The sequence below is a fragment of the Mastigoproctus giganteus genome, chromosome 11, assembly GCF_048544385.1.
Source record: "Mastigoproctus giganteus isolate SK-2022 chromosome 11, ASM4854438v1, whole genome shotgun sequence".
Classification (NCBI taxonomy): Eukaryota; Metazoa; Arthropoda; class Arachnida; order Uropygi; family Thelyphonidae; genus Mastigoproctus; species Mastigoproctus giganteus.
Genome location: NC_143585.1, coordinates 61,261,749 through 61,273,940, shown reverse-complemented (window position 1 = coordinate 61,273,940; position 12,192 = coordinate 61,261,749). Strand labels below are relative to the sequence as shown.

Here is a 12,192-nt window from a genome sequence, read left to right as displayed (position 1 = left end):
CTAGCCATAGGCGGTGGCGAAAGTGTCGCGCGTGGTCCACTATCTCAAAGTCGCGCTTGCGGTCAAGATCGTGGTTGGTAGCCCAAAAATGTTCTGCAAGCGCGGACTGGTCAGTTTCGGCAATCCTGGAGACGTCTCGATGTCTCACCTACGTAGCAACTGTTACAGGCCCTACAGGTGATACGGTACACTACATTGCTGCGTAAGACAGGTGTGACAGGGGTCTTCACACTGGAGACAAGTGAACGTAGGTTCCTACCTGGTAATTGCACACATTTGATGTTGTAACTTCTCAGGATCTTCGAGATACGTCCTGACACTCCTGGATAGTACGGAATGTAGGCGGATGATATGCCGACTTGCTTCGGAGGTCTTGGGTTGGAAGTAAGTTCTTGTGCCTGTAACAAGCATCTGTTTAGTACATGGGATGGATAACCGCATCTGGTTAGGTCCGCCTTCACACGGGAGATCTCGTTACGTCTAATTGTGTCGGTGCTGGAATGGCTCCAGGCCCTGAAGAACAGGGTGCGGGCAGTGCTGTTGAGATGGCTTGGAGCGTGGCCGGACCCGTAGTTGGTGAATTGACCGCACCACATGGGTTTGCGGTATACTGAGGTCTCTAGATGTGGGCCTACGCGATGCACTAGCACGTCCAGAAACGGGAGCGAACCGTCCACCTCTGATTCTACGGTAAACTTGATGAAATTGGATAGAGAGTTGAGGTATTCTAGTAGTACCGTTTCAGAACCACGTGGTATTATGGTAAAAATATCGTCGACATTTTTACCATAATACCACGTGGTTCTGAAACGGTACTACTAGAATACCTCAACTCTCTATCCAATTTCATCAAGTTTACCGTAGAATCAGAGGTGGACGGTTCGCTCCCGTTTCTGGACGTGCTAGTGCATCGCGTAGGCCCACATCTAGAGACCTCAGTATACCGCAAACCCATGTGGTGCGGTCAATTCACCAACTACGGGTCCGGCCACGCTCCAAGCCATCTCAACAGCACTGCCCGCACCCTGTTCTTCAGGGCCTGGAGCCATTCCAGCACCGACACAATTAGACGTAACGAGATCTCCCGTGTGAAGGCGGACCTAACCAGATGCGGTTATCCATCCCATGTACTAAACAGATGCTTGTTACAGGCACAAGAACTTACTTCCAACCCAAGACCTCCGAAGCAAGTCGGCATATCATCCGCCTACATTCCGTACTATCCAGGAGTGTCAGGACGTATCTCGAAGATCCTGAGAAGTTACAACATCAAATGTGTGCAATTACCAGGTAGGAACCTACGTTCACTTGTCTCCAGTGTGAAGACCCCTGTCACACCTGTCTTACGCAGCAATGTAGTGTACCGTATCACCTGTAGGGCCTGTAACAGTTGCTACGTAGGTGAGACATCGAGACGTCTCCAGGATCGCCTCACGGAACACGACAGAGCAATCCGGCTTGCCGAAACTGACCAGTCCGCGCTTGCAGAACATTTTTGGGCTACCAACCACGATCTTGACCCCAAGCGCGACTTTGAGATAGTGGACCACGCGCGACACTTTCGCCACCGCCTATGGCTAGAGTCACTAAACATAATAAACAACCCTAAGGCATTAAATCGCCAGAAAGGCATGCGTATACATCCAATCCTGGAGACAACCGTTTTATTGATGGATGATCACTGGCGCAAGGCAGCACACGTCCGTGCTACAACAATGACGAATGAGTAACGTGCCACACTTTGCTTGTAATGTATTCAAATTTGTCAGTTGATAAAGGGACACGAGTTCCGAAAGCTACTGAATTTGTACTTATATTTTATTTTATACTGGGTATACTGTAAATATCTATTTATTAAAAATAACAACATAATTGACACCTAACATAAGAAATGTGCTTAAAATTGTGAGATTTATTGGATACTGAGAAACTTAATTACTAATGAGTAAATGAAGTAAGTTCTGTACTCAAAAAAAGGAAGAATGTCAAACATTGACACTCTTCCTTCAAATGTGATGATTGTTTTGAACTCAACTTTGAAGTTTGTTATCAAGTCAAAAAGTAAAAGAACTAAAATTAGCAATTTTAGAATTTTGAATGGTGTAATATTTGTCTAAGTAGATATTAGGATGCTTATACTGAAATTTTTCAGTGAAAAATTTCATTATAAGCAAATAATTTTTCATTTAAACTTTTACTTCGTGAAAATAATGAGTTTGTGATTTTGATTTAGGGCTTTCTGAAAACAAAAACCTATCGTGACACTAAATCAACCCTCATACTGGTACTTGATAACATGTAAATAAATATTATAAATATAATAAGAAAGTAAAATTAAAAATTTATAATCTGTCAAGTACCAATATACAATTTTATTACAGTATGATTTAGTATCATTACAGGTTTTTGTTTCAAAAAACCCTAAATCAAAACAAATCAATCATTTTCAGATTAATTTTCAGTAAAAAAAAAATTAATTTCAGCAAAAACATTGAGTTAGACAAACATAAAAACCCTCAAAATTCCCAAACTATTAATTTTGATTCTTTTAGTATTAGTAATGGCCAATGGTGCAAGGAAGCCTATCTATGGCTTATGCTGCACCAGCTAAAAATAAAAAAATAAATAAAGAATAAAATAAAATAATAAGAAGAAAATTTTAAAAAATAATTAATAAAAGAAAAGGAACCTAGTTCTAGAATCATTTATAACAATGAAAATTTCATCCTCATTCATTTTACTTATGCCTCTTTGAGCCTTAAACACTTCAACCAGGTCTCCTCTGAGGTGCCTAGTTTATATGCTCTGGAACCCACATATTCCAATTCTTTCCTGATATGGATGCCCTTTTGCCGATCTCACCAGGCGAGTTACCCATCTTTGTATCCTTTCAATAAGCACAATGTCTTTCTTTAGGTGCGGTCTCCATACTTGAACAGAATATTCCAAGTGTGGTCTAACAATAGCCTTATATAATAGGATTATGACGTTCAAAATTGTTTGATAAATCATCAATAGGACAACATGGGCCTTCCTTGCAACCAGTCTACAATGCTCAGAGAACCTGATGTCTGACTGTATCGTGATACCCAAGTCCCTTTCCTACAGTACCAGCTTTAGTTCAACTCTGCCAAGTGTATAAGTTATTTTGGGGTTACTATTCCCCAGGTGCAATATCTTACACTTTGATGGATTAAAGCATAGCTGCCATTTTTCTGACCATTCTTGAAGTCTATCTAGGTCACTCTGAAGAAGCTTTGTTTGGCAGTGATCATTAACTACTCTACCAATCTTTACATCTTCTGCAAATTTAGACATCATGCCCTCTATCCCTTCATCGGTCATTTATGAAAATTAAAAATAACAGTGGTCCTAATACCGATCCTTGGGAAACCCCACTTTTTACATCAACCCAATCTGAGGAATAACCATTTATCACAACCCTCTGCCTCCTGCCCTGAAGCCACCCTGCTATCCATCTAAGGATTTTCCCTGTGATTCCAAACTGTTCCAGCTTATAAAGTAACCGTTCATGTGGAATTGAGTCAAATTCTCTGCAGAAATCCAAATAAACAATTTCAAAATTATATCCTAAGTCCAGCTCTTGAGTGACCCTGTCAAAATACCTAACCAGATTAGTTAAACATGATTTTCCCTTTACAAAACATGCTGAGTATCCTTCAGAATTCCATTTCTATCTAAATGGTTTGAAATGGTTGGTTGGTTCTTGGGTTTTATTGGCGCATTAGCAGCTAAGGCTATAATGCGGCAAAACCAGGTGACAGTGGTTTGAAATTCTACCCTTGATGATTTCACCCATGATTTTCCCTACTACTGAAGTTAGACTAACTGGCCGGCGCCTCCGTAGCCAGGTGGGCAGGAGTGGCAGTGCGTAGTACACGCTTCTTGATTAGACCAGGGTTCGAGTCCGTGACCACCAAATACGGAGGATGCGGAAAGGTCAGGGAATGACCACCGCATATCCTCGGAGCAATATGGCCTTGGTTGCTAATGCTCCTAAAAACCAAATAACAACAACTAACTGGCAAGTAATTTACCACCTCTTAGAACCGACCTTATATACTGGAGATACACTGGCACTTTTCCAATTCAACGGAATCACTCTCAAGTCCAGTGATGCTCTCATAATTAGCCTCAATGGGTCAATGCACTCACTTGCCGCCTCCCTTAATATTATAGGGTACATGTCATCAACCCCAGGAGCCTTACTTGCCTGCAGGCTTGAAAGTTTTTTCATTAAATAATCATGTGAAATTTCAATATCATTACTTATATATTTTCCAGATGTTATCCTAGTCTCCAGATGCTGCAATTTGCAGAACTTAAGCCTATCCTGGTAACAGAAACCCTTTGTTACACTCACTAATCTCGTTGCCCTTCTCTGTACTCATTCTAGTAGCTCAACGTCTTTCCTAAAATGAGGCCTCCAGACCTCAAAGTGTGGCCTGACCATTGCCTTATATTTTGTTAGCCTCCATCCAAAATATTGATAACTGAGGTGTGACTGGTTGTAGTTACTGGCCTTTGCAATCTTGAATCATTCAAAATGTTTCTATGGCATTCTTTAAAATGTGCTTGCCATCTAGACCCTGTTCTTTGATCTATTGATTTAACACCACAGACCTCTTACTGACTATGAACTTCAATTGGTATTTTGCCATGCAATAATTTGAATTTGACACTTGAGCACTGATCTTCTGTTACCTGACCTGATATTTCACTCTTCTGTTTTAAAACAATGTGGCATAAACTGTTCCCTTCAAACTACCAACTCTCCAAGCAGAGTAACTTCTGCATCAACTGTATAAAAACAATGTAAATTACTTCTTGACCCAACCTCATATACAGTGGATTCGGGTTATTTGAGACACATCAGGAATAGTGCATTTTGGCCCTATTAAGTGGCTGCCCCAATTATGCAAAGTTTCACATAAATAGTTAAAAATAGAGTATTAATCGTACTGATTGATACTGTATTTCACTATACAGGAACTCCCAACTTACGCAATACTTGATGTATGGAAATTTGACTTTACGTAAGTTTTTGCTGGACGGTGCAAACTTAAAAAAATTGTGGAAACATATTTTGCATCCCATAGGAATAAATGGAGGTATCTTGAAAATATTGTAATGTGAAACCAATAACACATTGGTTTTTTTTTTTTTTTTTGTAATTAGTTCCAAGTCCTTGGAAGTTGAAAATTTCACTATACAAAGGGTACTAGGAAAGTTTTGCAATACAGCTTTGTTTATTTAATTTTTTCAAAGTAATTTCCTCTACATTCAATACACCTCTCCATCCTCCGAAACCAATCTTTAAACCAGTTCTGCCAAGATCCACTAGGGAGTAAAGCACACTCGTTGTCCCAAGCCCGTAGAAGGTCCTCATCACTGGAAAACTGCCTCCCTTTTAGCTTCATTATCACATGCGGGAACAGTGCAAAGTCGCAGGGAGAAAGGTCTGAACTGTAGGGAGGGTGCTCGAGAAGTTTCAGTCCTGTCGTGGTCAAATATTCGGTGCAGGCTTTGGCGCGGTGAGCTGGAGCATTTTTGTGATGGAGGTACCAGGTGTCCATTCTTGACTTTGGCCGCAGGTTCTTCATAGATCCAATGACTTTAGGCAGGCATTGTTCAGTATACCACTTAGCTGTGACTGTCTTCTGCGTGTCCAAAACGACACGTTCCACAATTCCACTCGATTTGAAAAATACAGCTATCATTTTCTTCTTTACAGATCGGGATTTTCTGACAATTACGGGTGTGTCGTCATCATCAAAGACCCAAACTTTGTTTTGAGCCTTGGTCGGCAGATCGTAATAGTACAGCCAAGTCTCGTCACGATGTTGTTCACATACCGAGATTGTCCCTTATCAAACTTTTTTAACATCTCCCAGCACCAAGTCACACGTCGTGTCATCTGCTCTTCAGTCAGTTGATGCGGCACCCAGAGAGAACAAAGTTTCTTCACGTGCAAATGATCTTGCAGAATCGAACGAATTGCTGGTGCATTTAGGCCCAAAGTATCCTCTATCTGTTGGTAGGTCACTCGCCTGTTTTCGTCAAGCATTTTCCTCACAGCAGTAACGTTTTCCTCCGTAACTGACGTTCATGGCCTTCCCGGCCTCTCAGAATCCTCCAGAGCGAAATTTCCCCTTTGGAATTCTCTATACCACCTGAATATCGTTGTACGATGTGGACAATCATCATCTAGTGCAAGAGTCATTTCTTCTAAGCACTGGTCTATGGTTAAACCACGCACAAAATTATACTGCAAAACTGTCCTTATCTCATTTCGTGACCACGATGCCATCGCAAGCACTTTACACTCTCACTACTAATGAATAACTGAGCCCATCGACTTGGCGCGGCAGCTACTATGCACGTATGAACATGTCTCAAGATGCAGCAACAAGCAGCTTCCTGTGATTCATTGTTGCGTCATATTGCAAAACTTTCCTAGTACCCTTTGTATTTATAAAGATATTAAGGATAAGTATGGCGAACCCCAACCCAAGTTCGTGGCAAGGTGGTTTAATAGGTTCAAGCATCATGCTGGTTTACACAACGTTAAAGTATGTGATGAAGTTGCCAGTGCTGATTCTGCAACTGCAGAGAAATTTTGTGTTGGAAAATATTATTGATGAAGGTGGCTATTTAATGCAGCAAATTTTTAACATTGATGAGACTGCTCCGTATTGGAAATACAATGCCAGGTTTCAAGACGTCAAAGATAGGGCCACGCTCTTGCTTGGCTAATGGTTAATGGGTACCATTCTGAAAATCCTCGTGCATTTAAGGGCATCAATAAAGTCACCCTACCCATGCATTTCCGATTGAACCAGAGAGCTTGGATAACAATAACTCTCTTTTAGGATTGGTTTAAATGCAGTTTCATTCCCGAGGTTAAAAAATATTGTAAAGACAACGACGTTCCTCTCAAGATTTTGCTTCTATTAGATAATGCTCCTGGACATCCTACACATCTAGATGATTTCAATTTGAACGTGATAGTCATATTTCTACTGCCAAACACAACTTCACTCATCCAACCTATAGATCAGGGTGTTATTTCGAATTTAAAAGCATACTATTTAAGCACATTTGCTCAGGCATTGTCTACAGCAGACAATGAGAAAAACTGTATGTTAAGAGACTTTGGGAAATCTTACGATATTTATCAGGCCATCTTAAACATTAATAAGGCCTGTGCGGAAATTACTAAAAGTTGTTTAAATGGTGCATGGAAGAAAATATGCACACAGCATGTAAAATGCTTTGAAGGATTTGAAAAAGATGAATAATATGAAGAGGTTACAGATAAGATTGTAAAGGTTGCAGAGCTACTTCAGTTGGAGGTTGATGCCAAAGACGTGGAAGAATTAATAGAGGAAGTAGAGAAGGAATTATCTAATGAAGAACTTATTGACTTGCAGGCAGCGATAGTGAAAGAAGGAAATGCTGATGAAGCTCAAGATGAACCAAATGAGGAGCTGAGATGCTTCATCACCAGAGAAGGCAATGGAATTTCGTGAAATTGCATCGGCAATGGCAAGTTTTGAGAAGATGGATCCTGACAGTGAACAATTCTTAAAAGTTAACAGAGGTGAATGATATGCTTGCTTGCTACAAAGAAATCTTCGATGAAAAGAAAAAAGCTACCATCCAGTTATCCATTAATATTTTCGTAAGGTTGAGCGGCCAACCCCTTCTAAATCTACACAGCCCTCATCCTCTGAAGACATTGATTCTGGCAAAAATGCTCAAGAGGTAAAACTTACTGACATTATGACTGTCTCCTCTCTTTTTTTGTAATTTTATAATTTTTAAATTTTTTTAAATTGCACGCATTTGTAATTTTTCCTGTGCATAAGATAAAAATTGAATAAATACAATAAATAATTCTATTTACATGTTCGTCGAACATTTATTTTTTGATTCAATCAATTCAGTGAGCACAGCTGCGAGTGCTGCACAAGAATGGGGGAAATTCTGACTTACGTAGCATTCCGCGGAATGCAACCCTTATGTAAGTAGGGAATTCCTGTATATGCCTTTTTTCCCTAACACATAACCCATTAAAATTAATGGCTTATGTGAATTATTAATAATTTTCCTAACATAGTCCAATAAAATTAATCATATCACTAAAAAAAACGTAATGTGAATTTTCATTCTTTATGTAAAAAGTATTTTATTGGATGGCAGACAAATTTTGGTCATCTTATCAACTAGATGACTAGTCAGAGAGATACTGTGTAAGTAAGTACTTTTATTGATTTGTTATTTTCACAAATATGTAGATGACCATTTGAATTTACAATGAAAAGTAGGACTTCCATATCCTCTTGTGTTTTTATAGGCAGCAGAGATTAAACTACCTAGTAAACACAATGATTGCAATAAAATGAAAATTACGTTTATTTTCATTGTTTCTCAGAGAATTTTCACTACAGAACACCTTCTATCTGATGAGAGATCAGTAAGTACTGAAAGAGTCACTGCTGAAATAGTCTCTCAGCTCTCTCTCTCAGCTGAGTCACTGCTGAGACTATTTCAGCAGTGACTCAGCTTTTAAATATATAAATGGCAAGTTACCATCTTGGAGATGTATTTGTTTAAAAGTGATACAATACCAAGGCAACACATGAAACAAATTTTGTTCTACTGCAAGTGTCAAAGCTATTGCATTTACTACACAATTTAAACACTCTGGCCACAAAAACAAGACAATACAAGGAAGAACTTCTAGTACTTCTCATAATTTTGAAAAGACCAAACAGCATTAGCTATTTTATAATTTCAAAGTTCTTATATTATTATTATTTTTTTAAACTGATGCGAAGAATATTAATTCCCAACAGCAATAACTACAAATTACAAAAAGCAGATAAATTTATTTAAACTTTGCTTATATGAAATGTCTATTTAACTTAATTTTAAAAAAATTTTGAATTTTTTGCTTACCACATTCATATCCTGAGTTATGAGAAGATTAGAGAGTGTTAAATCTCTGTGCAGAATGTTATGGGAATGCAAATAAATCATTCCTTCCACAACCTGCCTGAGAATATGACGCACTGTCAAAAAAGTTTTAATATGCTGGGATTACAAATATCACAGTCACAAATAACACATACATTCCATAAGTTAATTTACATATTTAAATAAATATTTCTATAGTTTGTAAATGACTATTCCATAGCATTATATAAAAAACATACATCTGGGATGCAATGTAATATAATAAAAAAAAGCAAATATAATATAATAAAAAAGCAACATCTGAAGCAATATAATATATTAGGAAAAGGGGAAAAAAAACATTATGAGGGTGAATCAAATAAAAACAACAGTTCTGTTATAATATATTCAAACCAAAACTTAGATGGAGATCCAAGATATTATACAATTCTTAATAGCTGAAGCTGTCCAGTTAGTGAACATCTACTGCAGAATGAAAAACTCCTATGATGACATGAATTTATCTGAACACTGTATGCTTAACCAATTTTAGAACTGAGCATAGCTGTTACCTTTTACCACTAAGAGAAGTACACAATATAAAATGAATTTAAGCAACAAATTGATTTTTTTAAAAATTTCCTATGTACTTACCTCACTCCAAAAGAAGAACCTCAAAAATGAGGTTGCAAAGTATGGTGTTTCATTCTAAACAATAAATCAATTTCTTGTAATACAATGTTATTTTATATAAAATATGGCACGTTTCTGCATAACTGCTTTCCTGTCACATGCAACAGTTTTGGATGGGAATCAATTGCTTAAGTCTTTTCAAATAAAAAATATGTTGCAAATAATATCTGATCTAGAACTAATTTATATTTGTTCAAAAAGATAAATTTTGAATTTTGGCAACACAAGGCTTTTTTTTTTTTTTTTTTTTTTGCCAATTTACTATCAACACAAAGGTGGTTCTAAGAGTGAAGTGGGTAACTACTGACTGGTTGGTCTGACTTCAATGTTAGGAAAAATCATGGAGGCCAAAAATGAATGATAAGACCATACTTGGAATACTGTGTTCAAGTATTTCAAGATTCTTGAAAGGGTCTGAAGATGGGCAATCTGGTCAGATTAGAAAAAGGGTGTCCATATGATAAAAGACTTCAAATATATGGACTACACAGTTGGAAACTAGAGAAGATTTTTGGAGAAGATTTGTTAAGGTGTATAAGACTCTGAGAGGTGAAAATAAAATGAATGAGGGTGAAAGTTTCACTGTTATAAATGATTCAAAAGACTAGTGGGCATAAATCCAAATTTTGAGGGAAGAGGTTTAGACTGGATTGCAGAAGGTTTTCTTTCAGGCAGATAGTTGTTAATTATTGGAATAAGTTGCCTCCGTGCAACTTACAATTGAAGCTAACAGCCTAAGGAAATTCAAATGTTAGCTCAATAGATACCTACATGAGGAGGGGGTCAAATAGGTAGTTTATTTTATTATTTATTTATTTATTATTATATTTTTAATTAATTATTACATTTTTTTTTTGGCTGGTGCAGAAAAAGCCTAGTGCTTCCTTGCACCATATGACTAATACTAATAAAACAAAAAATTGATTTACTGAATAAAAGTAAAAAAGAATTTGTTTAGTCAATGACATACACATAATTATTCACTTAACGGAAATGACCTTTTGTAGATAAAATGTGACTACCTGCATTTAGAATATAACAAATGTAATTACATGTCGTGTTTCAGTTTCTTGCACCTACTAGAGCTGGATGGCCAACCTCTTCCTGTAGTGTGTCACATATTATGTTGGAAATGCACCATATGCCACACAGAAGTGGATCCAGAAGCTATTGAATCAATAATTGCCCACCCCCATACTAATTAGTTCTCTGCACCAATGTTACATAGCAATTATTATTTTTTTTTTTTGATAACTACATAAAGGTACTTTATGCTAAGTGCTTGAAATCAAAAAAAATTCTTTTTAATCCTGATATTTACAAAATACATTTAATATAGATTGATGAATCTATATTAGATGTTCATCTTTGCAGAATTGATGTTGAGAGGAGTTCACTGATGTCCTTACTTACCTGCATTAAAATGTAAATATGAATAGTAGAATCCTGCCACAATGAAACTTGAGTCAAATTCTACAATAAAAGTGGAAATTTAAACTGTAAGCATTAAATTTTTATATATATTTTTTATTTTATTTACATTGGGAGGTATGCCACTAACAAGAGCTGCACATGCCACATGAAGCATGTGTGCCACTGGTTGCCTACCCCTGTTCTAGAACATCATTACTTTGCTTTAACTGCAACCACTGATATAAGAAACTGATGTAGACCTTTAGATGAACCTTGCTCGCATACCAAAAATATCCTTCTCTAGAAGAATGTATTTGAAGAAAATGGCAGCTTTGTATATATCATGTGATACCCTCACCCCAATTTACAGGAAATTCAAGGCTAAACATAAATAAAGCATCAGCAGTGCATAAAATTATTCAGAGAATGTTTACGTTCTCATTTGTTTGTTTATTTTATATAATGACTGTGAGGAGAAGCTTTGCAGAAAACTCCGCCTCAAGGTCTTGGGTCATCATCTCTCTCTGGCCTGCCCGAGGGCTCGCAAACCTCTAAATCCAAGAAAATCAAGAGCTAGTAATAGTGCCAAGAAGGATCAATCAAAAGGAAAAGAACTGACCATAGTAAAGAAAAATCAAAGTACCAAGAATTTGAATATGTAAAGAAAATTAAAAGTAGGCTGAAGGGATATTTATTCAATATACACAGCAAGGTTCCAACTGCCACGATGTGGACAATCCTGGATTTGTGGGATGTGTTAGAAACTAAGGCTATTATTGTGTATATTTTTTTATTAAAACAAAGGTTGGAAGAAAAATCTTGAGATGTAGTTACATATGCTAGTATAGTGCAAGAGAAACCTAAGGAAAAGTGAAGAAGGGTCCAACGGTTGTCCTGATCAAAGCTGCAAATGAAAATTTTAAAGCTAGCAAAGAGGTGAAAAAAGAAGTCCTAAAAGACGTAAGACCATTATTAAAGGAAGTGAGAGTGAATAATACTAGGACTTTCAGGGATTGCAGTGTCCTGGTGGAGGCAGAGGGGGATGATGACATGAACAAGATTAGAGATTAGAACAAGATATTCAATAGGTTGGACTAAGTTTAG

General features: G+C 37.4%; 1 protein-coding gene across 1 annotated transcript in view; it reads right to left on the bottom strand.

Moving 5' to 3' along the window:
* SAK (polo like kinase SAK) overlaps nt 1-12,192 on the bottom strand; it is a 220,575-nt gene that overhangs the window by 142,831 nt on the left and 65,552 nt on the right. The window contains exon 5 of the mRNA XM_090384442.1: nt 8,986-9,098. Coding sequence (XP_090240568.1) covers nt 8,986-9,098 — 113 coding nt within the window. The remainder of the gene's footprint in view (nt 1-8,985; nt 9,099-12,192) is intronic.